This window comes from Lytechinus variegatus, chromosome 18 (genome assembly GCF_018143015.1).
Source record: "Lytechinus variegatus isolate NC3 chromosome 18, Lvar_3.0, whole genome shotgun sequence".
Classification (NCBI taxonomy): domain Eukaryota; kingdom Metazoa; phylum Echinodermata; class Echinoidea; order Temnopleuroida; family Toxopneustidae; genus Lytechinus; species Lytechinus variegatus.
Genome location: NC_054757.1, coordinates 13,270,591 through 13,283,945, shown reverse-complemented (window position 1 = coordinate 13,283,945; position 13,355 = coordinate 13,270,591). Strand labels below are relative to the sequence as shown.

Sequence of the window (13,355 nt, the reverse complement as noted above, 5' to 3'; positions counted from 1 at the left end):
CAAATAAAACTTGAATCGTGGCATGAAGCCGAATTACAAAATTTTGTACAAAATACATTTAAAGCAATAGAGGCTGTGTACAATAAAACAACATAAGAGAATAAAACAATCATTACATTGCATGAGACAATCAAAATTATCACATAGAATAACATAAACAATATGACATGCATCAATGATAATAATCACATAACATGGTATCAAAATCTGCTGAAAAATAAAAGTTTCAGAATCAATCTGAATAAAAGGTATTGGAAATTACAAATTGTGCAGAATAACGAAATGAAGTAAAATCAAAATGTTTATTGCCAGATCATGAACAATTAAGAATGAGAACGAACCATTGAGGAAGGCGGGGCAGAAGGTCAGGTTACAGAAATATCGGAAAGAAAAAGAAGGGGAAACTGTGTTTAGAATGGGATATGAAGGGTTAGGAGAAAAGTATATAGGAAGAATAATGAGAGAGAAGACAAAGAACGTGAAGAAGGGGAAGAGCCAGAAGAAACTTATGAGGAAGAACATGAATGAGAGGGGGCATCAAATGGAATTTTGGGAAATTAAATAAAATACAACAACCATAAATAAATTGAACAAAAGATGGTGGCGTTACTTACAATAATACAGAATCGTTTACCTTATAGTTAATTAAAAGTTACAATAAATTGCCAAAGTTAAACAAGAAAAGATACAGTACTCTGTCACACCAAATTAAATTGGCAAAGAAATGAGCATATTTTAGGGGAAGGAGAAAGTGAAAGATATATAAGAAGAATCGGAAAATGGAAGAGAGATGAAGAATTTTAGTAAAAGGAGTACGTACATTATAGGGGAAGAATGAAGAAATGGAAAAGGAGGAGGGAGAAGAAACTGGAAGAGTAAATGGAATCGCTGTATAGGAAAGAAATACCAGAGAGGGAATAGGGAAAAAAGATGAAAGTGTATATAGAAAGAGTTTATCAAAGGGAAGGGTAAACACCCGAAAATTGAACCAACACTATGACTTTAAAAACAAACATTATGACAATTTCATATCAAAATCAAATGTATCGCAAAAAGTGATAGGTGTGCAAATAAGGGAACCAGTGATATGTTAAATATTCACACTCACTTTTTCATTTGTATTTTATTAATGTTGATATACTAGATATATCCTTGGTTTGAATTTCTCGGAGAATTAAGTGCGGTGGTAAAGCTTGATCTAGCTAGTGCAAAATAAATATTTACATGTACACAAAAAGAATGAAAATAATAGTGAGTGTATGAAATCATCGATGGATTTGAAGATCAAATTTAGTAACAGCTTTATAATCAATCGCATATGCAGGCGAGTAATTGATTTTAGTTTTTTTTTTAATTGAATTGACAAACTTTGATACAGTAATAAAAGATGTTAGCGCCCTCTACAGTCACATTCAAGACATGTATGATAACAATCCGTTTCTGCATAGCGCATGTACTACTACTAGCCTGACGTGCCTGCGCCTGCCTGACGTGCCTGCGCCTGCTTTGCTGTGGGATCAGCCAATTCTGCCGAAAATTAATGCATTGAAAAGACAAATTTCAAGTACGAAGACAGTTCAAATATCCATTTTATCGAGAGGAATTGTCACATTACAGAGCACAAAGTATGTTGCAAAGGAATTGATTCTGCAATATACTCGTTGTTCATGATGTAGAATCTACGGTGAGCTGAGCTGAGTGGGGATCCGTTTGGGGGCAGTGCCAGTGCAGACTGCAGTGGTGGAGCTGGAGCGGGCGACATAGCCGGGAGAGAGCGCTGGACTTGGGCTGGGCCACTGGGGTGTCGGGTTTCCTTGACTCACTTGAGCTCTCTCCCTGAAAAGAAAAGCCAGGCGATGATGTGTTGTCGTGATGTACCAGTAATGCACTAATAAATAAAATGTGAAGAAAAGGATTATCAATGATGGCCTTATGAAATTTGTCACCTCTCAGTCTCAGGCTCTCTTCCAGAGATGCCAAGTTCAAAGACCGATCGACCAGCTATGCATGAGATTTTCTGTGAATCTGACTTGAGTGAGATCACAGACATTGTGTACAATGTATATGGGGATAGGCTGTGATAGTTGCGTGAGACAGAGATTTGAGGGGATGAACAAGAGTCCAAAATGCTTGAGCATGTTGAGTCTCACGCATAATGTGTGAGACTTGGTCATGTTGGTAGCTCTGCTCTTGTGACATGCACCTGTCAATGGGAGTGGAAAGAAGTCACCGCCGTTTTTTAATGACAAAATAAACGGCAGTGAATGGACTGGTGACAAATTCCACGATAATGCCTCAATGATGTAGGTCCATGCATGGTGACAATCAATTTTACTAAAATAGGAAATTAAGTACGATTTTGAGCCCTCGTTCAATGTCATGACATGAGTTTGATTCACTCATTCAGAAGCAAAATCCAGGCCAAAGCCAAGGCCAAAAAGTCTTGATTAGCCAAGAGCAAGGCCAGGCAATGTTGTCAATAACAATGTCAAAAACATTGCTAAAGAATCTAATAGCAGATTGTAAGATTTGAAATGTTATAACAATTAGATCAATAATATAATTAAATGAAATAATAAAATCACCAAAACTGAAATAGGCTAATTTCTTACTTAGGAAATTCAAAGAAGTTTGAAAGCAATATAATCCTCATTTAGTTTCACTTTCTTGTTTAGGGCAAGCACGAGCATGATGAGGGAGGAGCTAATGTGTTCCTAATAGAACACTTTAATGTCGGAATTTAATTTATTTATATTATGTTTATGTATTTTTTTTAATGATACACCATTTCTATATAATTGACATTTCCGAAAATGTTAATTATGTAATGTATGTTTTTAATAATTTTATAAATACCAAAACAAATCTCCTGTATGGACTTATTAAATTGAATTGAATGAATGTAAAAAAAAAGAGACAAAATGTTGAAGATGATTAGTGCTATAGCTACATTATATCTAATGATTTTCCCCCTTCAATCTACAGCCAGGCAAAGAAGTGTCAAACCTCCCCCCTCCCTCCTACACCAATCCTTGAGAATGCAAATAGAAACCTGTTTAAAGACTACATGAAAGGTATCTGAAGATGAACTGGCGTGACATGACTTTGGATCCGAGGAAGGAGAAGAAGGGTATCCCTCTGTATTCATACAATGAAATACCTCACTTTATGCAAGGAAATCCTTACATCACACATGGCTATAGAGCTTTCCTGTCAAGTGGACAGTGTTTCAGAAGGTGAGATTAAAAAATAATAACAAATAAGGAAAAGAGCCCACAAATTGAGTAATTTCTATCAAAAGGCAGAAAAATCATAGAAATGTAATGAAGGTTTTGTGAGAATCTATTCAAGAATAACAGATTTACAATGTATGATTTTGATCTTTGCTAGCAGGGAAAACATTACATGGGGGCTCTGGGCAATTTCGCTCCCAAAATGCTCAGAAACCTATAAAAAAAACTAAAGGAAACTGAAGAAAGGAGCCCTTGAAAATCCCAATTTGTTGCAATGTTATAGCTTTTACAGTGCTCCAGATTCAGGAAGTAAATTGTGAAGAGTAGCCATCTATAGCCATTGAATGAAAATTGATCTATTAACTGCTGACTCCCACATGCAAACAGATGTGATAATGTACCTATTTTCTAAGTCTTTTTCTAAGAGTATATATGGCAGAAATTTTATAAGAAAACATATAAACAAACCAGAAAAGTCGGCAATTAACCAGCAGCATTGTTATTGACATTTAAAAAAAACTTTAATTTCAACACAGTCTTCTGTTTTGATTGTTCACTTGATACAGTTTCTGTACCTGGTCCAATGAGACAATCAACGTATGGACTCACTTAATGGGTTTCTTAATCTTCCTTGGTCTAACCATCTATGATAACGTCATTATGATTCCGTTCTACCAGGGCTCTCTTTTTGATCATGTGATCTATACCGGCTTCCTATCTTGCTTTCAGGTGACCAATCATTTTAAACCTACCGTATTGTATTAACCTATCATAGAGATTGCAATTTTTCAATTCCTTATTCTGACTTGTCTATTATACCAGGGATCACTATTTGATCATGTGATGTATACAGGCTTCCTATCTTGCTATCAGGTGATCAGTTATCTTGAACCTTTAATCAATCATAATATAGTGGTCTTTATTTTCCTTGATCTGACCATCTATGATTGCATCATGATCCCATTATATTGGCATATATTTGCATCTATGTGTCATATCTCTTGAAATTTAGTTATTACCAATCAAATGTCAAATAGAATTATTGTTCATTCAGAAATTCAGATCACTATTTGATCATGTGATCTATACAGGCTATCAGGTGATCAGTCATCTTAAACCTTCCATTATTCAATCATAATATAGTGGTCTTTATTTTCCTTGGTCTGACCATATGTTTGCATCATGATCCTATTATATTGGCATATATGTGCATTTATATTTCATATCTCTTGAAATTGATGTTACTACGACATCAAATGTAAAATAAAATTATTGTTCGTAAATATGCACTGTGTTTTTCCAATAACGGGACAATTTTCCTTAGATACACTTCTCACATGAGAAACCCCCTTGAGTTCTTCTCACCTTGAGGAAAGCTCCCCAAAGAACACTTTTGCTTTTGCCAATAAGAATTTTTAGGATTACCATTCAGATGGGGAGTTGTCCTGTGGAGCCTTTCATGAATTGAAGTAAATAATGTGGTAATTTCCTCTGAAAACTGTTGTAGCTATTGAAATCCCTGCATCTGATTGGCTGAGAGCAAATCAGTGAAAATCAGTGACAAACCTCTTTGTGAAATACTCCCCTGGAATTCGTATTTCGATTGCACTTAAGAATTAATTAGTAGGAGATGTATAATGATTAACTTGAAATGCTTCTTCTTTCTCTTTGACAGTTTTGTATGTTTGCCTCTGCTGCTTTTCACCTGTTTTCTGGTGGCAATGAGACGATATACAAGCGTTGGTTTGGTATTGACTTGGCTGGTATTTCAGTAGGAATCATGGGCTGTTATCTACCTGGGATATATTATGCTTATTATTGCTTTACGGTAAGTGAATATATATAACAACCCTGTCTCATATCTTAAATCAATCATATAGGTTAAGCAGTGGTGATATGGGATATTTGGCATGAAACCGACAATTCCCTGAAAATATCCATGTGAGACCTCATTTGACATTCCATTTTATGTAGGCTGGTGACATTACTCTGGTCCCGAGAGACTTAAATTTTTGCAGACTCGCCTCTATTGGTGTTGTCTGAAATTAACAACTGACTCATGATTTAATGGTTTTAGAAAGTAATTCATCTTTTATTGAATTAAGCAAATGTTAAAATGTCAATTTTAAAGATTCTTTGTCTTTTATATGGCTTTTCAGTACAGGAGAAGACAACATTAACTGAAAGAATTGCAATTGTTATTTTTTCACTAATTTCAAATTTCTAACATCACCTAATTTACCACTTTCGTATATTGCACCATTGCAGAGTATGATTGAAAACATCGATCAATAGAATCATGAAAATTATTTTGGAAAACTTGAGACTATGCTAAATGACTATGAAACCATGAAAATACTTCAAAATGTTGGCTCATACGGTATACTATTTTATCTTTGACAGTTTTGGAGGAATGTATACCTCGTCCTCACATCCTTTCTCATCTTGGTGACCATCTTGGTTCAGATGCATCCGAGATATCTCTCAGCTCATTGGTACAGTCGTCGGATTATGCTCTTCTGTGCCATGGTCGGCTTTGGCGTGGCTCCCACAATGCATTGGGTATTTCTCTATGGGGGAGTTAATACCCCTATAGTGAAGGTAAGGAATTGATGGATGACATGGGTCAGTTTCACTTAAGGATCATTAGTCTAAGTTAATGGACCTACATGTATAGAAATGTGTGTTGAAATTATGAAAATTAATCTATGTGTTGAAGAAGAAGTTGGTCAAATTGATGACTTAATAAAGAGGCCCATGTTTTCAGGTTTGCCTTTTTAAAAACCATGTTGCCTCTCTGATTAGATGCTCAGTTTAGATAGGCAATGTGCATTGTTGGCAAAGTTGCAAATGTTCTTCCTCAAAGCATGAAGATAGGAGGCACAGCCCACCCTGATATCAATTTGATATGAATAACGGATAACTGACAAACGACTGAAAATTTAATCAAAATCTTTATGTAAAATAAGAATTGATTGTATTAAAAAAAAATTCTACATGGTTTCATATGACTGTGATCTGTATAAATGTCACGATTTTACATAGGACCTTCCAGAGCTTTTTTGAAATATTCCACAGCAGCCTCAACTAAGTAAAAATATACCAATCAGTGATGACAATTGTAAATGCCTTCTTAGAGTTAATGCTCAATAATTATTGTCTTGTTTCATGTAGCTGATATTACCCAGGGTCATTGTACTATATCTGATGGGATTCACGGCTCTCATATTCTATGCAACTAGGTTTCCAGAAGTATGCTGTCCAGGTGAGTATTAGAGGGGGAAATCAAATTGTAAATCAAATTGTATGAAATAAAGGCAGATATGAAGCTAAAGACATATAAATTGGAGATTCCTAAACTCAAAATGATAATACTAGGTTATTTGGACCAATCCTGTAGTCGTTGTTTTTTAGTGAAATTTTCTGACATCACTAGTTCTTTCACAAAAAGCATGAAGTTAAATGATTTCAATCATCATAAGTTGAAATAAGGAGGCAATTGTGAATATTGAATATTTTGCACATTAAATCACTATTTTTAGCATTGTTTTGGTTCAACATTCAGATAGACATGTGTAAATTTCCCTGAGCATAGTCTGATCAGTGCTAAGATGTTTTATAAATCGTACTGAGTAGGAATCAAGGTTGATAATTTTATTATGACCCTTTTCCTTGGACCCTGGAGAGTTATGACTGGGTTCTTTTAAAAATGATTATTGGAAGGTCAGGGTAAGTTGTCTTCTACAGTCCACATATTGAAACATCAGGGGCCTGTTGCAGAAAGAGTTGTGTTTAAACGCAAGTCCCAAATATGGATGCCTCATTGGCTGTTTGATCGCAACTCTTTCTGCAACGGGCCCCTATTTACAATATTGTGAGAAGTGATATTTGGTGAACTCAATACCATCTCTTCATTGAATGTTTGCAGGTAGATTTTCTGTGTATTGTTATTTCGTGAGACCCATAATCTTTATACCAATAATAGTTTATATTTCTTCTTTGTTTTTTATTTATGCAGGTAGAGTGGATTACATTGGTAGCAGTCACCAGCTTTGGCATGTTCTTGTTGTCATAGCCTTTCTATGGTGGCACCAAACAGGCGTTATCATGATGGAATTTGTTCATAATTCAGACCCTTGCAAACATGCAGTGCAGGAATCGCTCATCAACCCTTATTTAGAAACATGATGTCTACCACTGTTAGATTATGCTGCTGTAACATCTGGTTATCAACTGATCAAGGAAGAATATATACCATTTGAATGAGTATGGCATGAATGCGGACTAAGGCAAACTACTTTACCACAAACTCCTACTGCTTTTCCATTCCTGGAAGGCCAATAGACTCGGCAGTGTTTTGGTGTATTTTGGTGGAGTGAGGTCTGTGACTGGGAACGGCTTACCTCACATTTCTTCTGTGCAGATCAATACATAGTTTAGAGAGTGGTGGAGTCCTATACTCTGGACCTACCACTTTAGCATAGCCAGGTCTCAGTCAGGTTGTGGACCATGCCTCATAGCACCAAGCTCCCAGTGTGGAGCTAGTCAACTAGTACATCATCATGTCGGTAGATGGCTTTGTTGATGAAGTCAGTATTTCTAAGTAATATAAATGATTAAATGTCAGAGGTTAATCATGATGTAAACTCTTTCCGAGCGTAAGGTATGTGTATGAAGTGTATGCATTCTCATTTGTGTTCATGCAGTTTACAGTGTATGTACCCAGACACAAGCCAGAATGAATATTAAACTCCAACTCTGATTTTGTCTAAGAAACATGATGTTCATGTTGGTCTAGTTTAATTTATGCTAGCAATAATATTTCTCATTTTTTATCAAACCAAATTAGATTACTATCCTGGAAACACATTCTCGTTTAGCTGATATAATTCATGTAAGAATTAACATTATGTATTTCTTTTTCACAAAGCTGTTGACTTTGAAAGCATGATATCTTGTATTATGACAAGTAAGCTGATTACTCAGAGCACATACTCATAGTCTAAGACAATCATTTAATTAATTAAAAACATTATTCTTCAGCTCAACTATTGTCTTCGAAACACAACATCCATGTTGTCTACCTTAGTTCATGTAAGTCAACCACCCAATTCATTTGAAATATGATTCAACTAAAATATCTTCCAAACATGATGTTCATGTTTCTCTCGTTTAGTCAGTATTAGCTTTACAATATTTGTCATTGTCAAATACCTGATTCATTAGAAATAACAATATTCAACTCCAATATTGTCTTAGAAACATGTTTGTGTTTGTCTAACTTAGTTCTTGTTATCAATATTACTAGTCATTGTCAAACTAACTTATATTGCTATAGAAACATGATGTTCATGTTCAGTTTGTGCAGTTGTGGTAGTTGTAGAAATTATTCAAGTAACTCTAAGTCAGATCTTTGTGCAGACTCTCAAATTAAGAACAATAGAGTGACCAAGCTAGAACAATAGGATCTCTGGACCGTTTCTTTTGTTCGGACTGGCAAGTAAATTTGATTGTAAATGATTTTCAAAGAAAGCTGACTGGTCCTGAAGGAAAAGCTTGATTTAGATTTACAATAGGTCAATAACACATGTATTGGTGTGAACATTTGCTACCTCTTAGAATTTGTTTTATGAGTTTATTTATTAATTCAGATCTATGTATGAAATGTTACCTCAAATGCCAGTCGAAATAATATTACCTATGTCAGTATTTAGACATGAGCATTTGAATGTAAACTCCATAGTTAAGAAAAAAGATTATGCAATAAAGTTAATGACAGGTTTATTGGATGTTAAGCAACATGCCATTGTCACCTTTGGCCACAATTTTATTTAGTTTCAATTTTTCCCATCCCCCAATCATCCAACCATACTCTTGCTGTCAATTTAATAAGCTTTATAAAACGGGTTTAAGGATGTAGCCAATGGTGAGTGCGTATTCAAGTCACGTGTTCATGCTTTAATTATGCGCAACCTTCCAGTCGTGCATTTTTCGTGCAGCACTGTGCATTTTTTGTGCAGCACTGTGCAATTTTTGTGCAGCATTAGTTCCAATAGCACGTAAAAACTGATACGCGTTCAGTAAAAGAGGCTGGCTAGGATTTTGATGCGCTTACTTTGGCGCGCATAGTAGATACGCCTGTGATGTCATAATTGACAGTCTTGTGATCTCTTCGTCTGTGCGATCGTACACAAGTTGGAGGGATTTGAACAAGATTTCCATGAAAAATTCTTTTTGCCGACCCGTTTTATAAAACAATTAATGCACATTTTAAGATTCGTGATGTTAGTGACGATGCGAGCAACTCTCGGGCATTCACAATATTATGCAAAAGCACTCGGCGCAAGCGCCTCTTGCTTTCGCATAATTGTAAATACCCTCGTGTGCTGCATCGTCATAACACACTCATAAATGTGCATTAATTGTATATTAAATTCTGGTACAATTGCCTTTTGGTCTATTGATCACGTGGTCGAATGTGAAAGTTAACAGCTACCAATTGAAAACTAGTTATGTTGTAGGAGAAAAGTAAAAAAAAAACAAGATTATTGAGTATGTGATAAGATTATTTCCCTTACTTGTCTATGCTATTTAATAGATATAATATAAGTTTAGTATGTTTTGTTTTGTATTTAGTTAGATATTTATTGAGAGTCTGGTTTTTTTTTAAAGTAATTTTGTGTTGTAATTTTTTTTGTCAAAGGCAGCATGCAAGATTTCTTTTGCAAAGGTGCAAAAATGTGAAGTGTTTAAGAATATGTACTAGCAAGGGATTGAAGTGAACAAGCTGATTATGAGGGTATTTTTTTATACTTAAAAAAAAAGTATCTGGTGCATTTTTTAAGTGAAAATCCTTGAATGTTTGCAATAAACTAAAGAAGGATTTTACAATTTTGCCCATCCCACTACCTTTGCTGAAAGCCTAATCAGGTTTTTTTGTTAATTCTACAATAAAACAGACTCCAAACTACTAGATGGTATGCAATTGATAATAAAGTAATGACTTATGTTTGGTTTGGAGTCGGTTTTACTGATGTGACAGTAGTATTGCTGCAAAACACTGCAATATCTATTTTTTTTAACCAAGAGGGCTGTTTTTTGCAGAGTCAGCCTCATCCTGCCTCCCCCCCCCAAAAAAAAAAAAAAAAACTTTCAAACTGTTGTGGAGTCTTTTGCCTCCATCCTTTTGTGTTTCGCCTATTCAGTCAACTTGAATTATTATTATTGGTTTTTTTTACTTACATAGAGTTGGTCATGTGGAATATGTTACAAATAATCATGTCCATTTTGGTCAAGCTTGCCTCACGTAGGATAGCTATAGCCAAATGCGATTAAAGTCATGAGATTTTTTGAGTATATTTTAGTTTTGAAAAGTTTAAACATATTTGCATAACTTTCTGTTTATTTATATTTGCCATGTACTGTATTTGCTGCAGTTCTTTCATCAGTCATATAGCATCTCAATTAATTTTATGCAATGAATGAAACAAGAGTTTTAAGGTATATCATATTGGCAGGGGCACAAAAAAAATACTGATATGATGATATTGTAATAAAGATAAAGAGAATATGCCTAAATATGACTGAAATTAGAAACTCGTATCACAACACTTCCCTTTGTGTATATGGTGCTAATTTGAATGCAACTCTTTGAAGATTTAAAATTTTAATCCTGTTTTTTTTTTATTATGATTTTATGGTTTACTCACTTATGTAATTTCCTTCTAAAACTGGCTGGAAAACTGGCTATACTCTGTGGAGCAGGAATTCCAGTTTATCCAGTCACAGTCATGTTACATAATCATCTTTATTTACTAGAATTATGAATATGTGTTTAAATTATATTGTGTAATTCACTTTTTGTGTAATTGCTTGATTCATGCATAAGGCATGAAGGCCAATCACACGACTTGATCTTGCAGTACTTCCATTGTCTTGTCTTTGTCGCAAGCTTGTCTTTTATATTATTGAAAGAATTAAATTATTCAAGTGAATCTAGTCCATGTCTGATTGCTTGTGTTTGTCTGATGCCTTTGAATTGTGCTTGAAAATATTAGGCCCAAATTCAAAAAGGTGGTTTGAACCCATGGTTTATGCAGATTTCCTCTAGAAATTACACTTAATTTAATACCATGTTTGATGAAAAAATTTATCCAACGCTATTGCATGCTTTTGTCAGTGTACCAAATTGATGCCTTTGTTTTTGCCATAGGTTAAGCAAGCTATGTTTTTGTCATGAGTCCACCTTTAAAAACAGTGGACTCCTGAATAAAATAGCGTGCTGAACCATGGCAATAGGTGTCAGTTTGGTGCAAGGTGACAAAAGGGCATCAGAATCGGTCAGTTTTTAATATGCGCAGTAAATTAAGTGTAATTTCTACAGGAACTATGCATCGGCCATGGGTTCAATCGGGCCTTAATGTTTGGGGTAACACTCAACAGGTTTTTGTCTCGCCTGCGTAGCGGAACATAGGTATCACTATTTCTGGTGTCGTCGTCGTCAACAATTGTGTTGTACACCCAATAACTTTCTATAGCTTTGAGGTGGGATCACGAAATTCATACCAGAGGTCCATCTCATGAAGGCACAGGTCAAGTTTGAATATGAGTCGAATTTGAATAAGGTCAAAGGTCAATGAACTTTCCATGACTGGCACAATTGTGTTGTACACCCAATAACTTTCTATAGCTTCGAGGTGGGATCACCAAATTCATACCAGAGGTCCATCTCCTGAAGGCACAGGTCAAGTTTGAATATGAGTCGAATTTGAATAAGGTCAAAGGTCAATGAACTTTCCATGACTGGCACAATTGTGTTGTACACCCAATAACTTTCTATAGCTTCGAGGTGGGATCACCAAATTCATACCAGAGGTCTATCTCCTGAAGGCACAGGTCAAGTTTGAATATGAGTCGAATTTGAATAAGGTCAAAGGTCAATGAACTTTCCATGACTGGCACAATTGTGTTGTACACCCAATAACTTTCTATAGCTTCGAGGTGGGATCACCAAATTCATACCAGAGGTCCATCTCCTGAAGGCACAGGTCAAGTTCGAATATGAGTCGAATTTGAATAAGGTCAAAGGTCAATGAACTTTCCATGACTGGCACTGTGCTGTGTTGTACACCCAATAACTTTCTATAGCTTCGAGGTGAGATCGCCAAATTCATAACACAGGTCCATCTCTTGAAGGTGCAGGTCAAGTTCAAATGTGAGCCGAATTTGAATAAGGTCAAAGGTCAATGAACTTTCCATGACTGGCACTGTGCTGTGCTGTACACACAATAACTTTCTATAGCTTCGGAACAGGTATTAAAGATATCTGACTGGTACTGTATGTTCGGATGCTTTTTGCATCTGTTTGTTCCACTAATGGCATGACTTTATCTGTTTTTTCCACTAATGACATGACAAATAGTTTTGACATGCAGTCTCTTCATGACTGCAATATGCAGGCGAGACAACGCTTAGCGTTTGCCTTGTTTGTTTTTTTTTTGTAATAGAATCATAGTATATTTTTGCAACTCTTTGCAAAGCTTGGCAGTGAACAAGACATATATTTGAGAAAGAAAGGGAGAGGACAGGATAGAAAGTGAGAGAGAGAGAGGGGGGGGACAAAAGAGGACTGAATGAAAGAGAGGGGGCGCTGAAGGGGGGCAGATTGAGAATCTGAACAAGGAGCTGAGATCATGTAGATCACAGAAGAAACTAGAAACGAGGGATGAGTGCAATGATCAATAGCTCTGTAGCTTGTAGAGGCATATTGGATCCTTCGTGATGATGTTCCTGGAAGAGGAGCTAAGCTGAGCATGACAGCTGGGAGATGGGGGCATATAGGCCTATAAGTGGCCTAAAATTCCATCCCTCAGGATCATTTGGTGAAAAGATAGTCTCTATATTTAATTGCTATAACCCTAAATTTTTCCTGAGTATATAACAGTAAAATTTGAGAATCAATTATCCCAGGGTAAATGATTCTCCCCCAAGACCTCTTTGCCTGAGCTGAATAAGTAAAATAAAATGAAAATTGTGCGGACCACACCCAGCCCCACCCACCATTCACAGTTAAAGAGCAAAGCTTAAAAGGATAACTTACTAAAATACTAAACCCTGTATTCG

The 13,355-nt window shown here is 35.7% G+C and overlaps 1 protein-coding gene across 1 annotated transcript; it reads left to right on the top strand.

Moving 5' to 3' along the window:
- Nucleotides 1-1,505: 1,505 nt before the first annotated feature.
- Nucleotides 1,506-7,648, top strand: LOC121431797 (progestin and adipoQ receptor family member 3-like). Its single transcript, XM_041629501.1, has 7 exons — nt 1,506-1,625; nt 2,986-3,236; nt 3,800-3,962; nt 4,909-5,061; nt 5,637-5,834; nt 6,408-6,498; nt 7,252-7,648. Exons 2-7 carry the CDS (start codon nt 3,085-3,087, stop codon nt 7,419-7,421), a joined length of 927 nt encoding a protein of 308 aa, XP_041485435.1. The 5' UTR covers nt 1,506-1,625; nt 2,986-3,084; the 3' UTR covers nt 7,422-7,648.
- The last annotated feature ends 5,707 nt before the right edge of the window (nt 7,649-13,355 follow it).

Coding starts and splice junctions, on each gene's coding strand:
- LOC121431797 (XM_041629501.1), top strand. CDS start 3,085: ATGAACTGGCGTGACATGACTTTGGATCCGAGGAAGGAGAAGAAGGGT. Junction 5,062..5,636: donor ATGCTTATTATTGCTTTACG/GTAAGTGAATAT, acceptor TATCTTTGACAG/TTTTGGAGGAATGTATACCT. Junction 6,499..7,251: donor TCCAGAAGTATGCTGTCCAG/GTGAGTATTAGA, acceptor TTATTTATGCAG/GTAGAGTGGATTACATTGGT.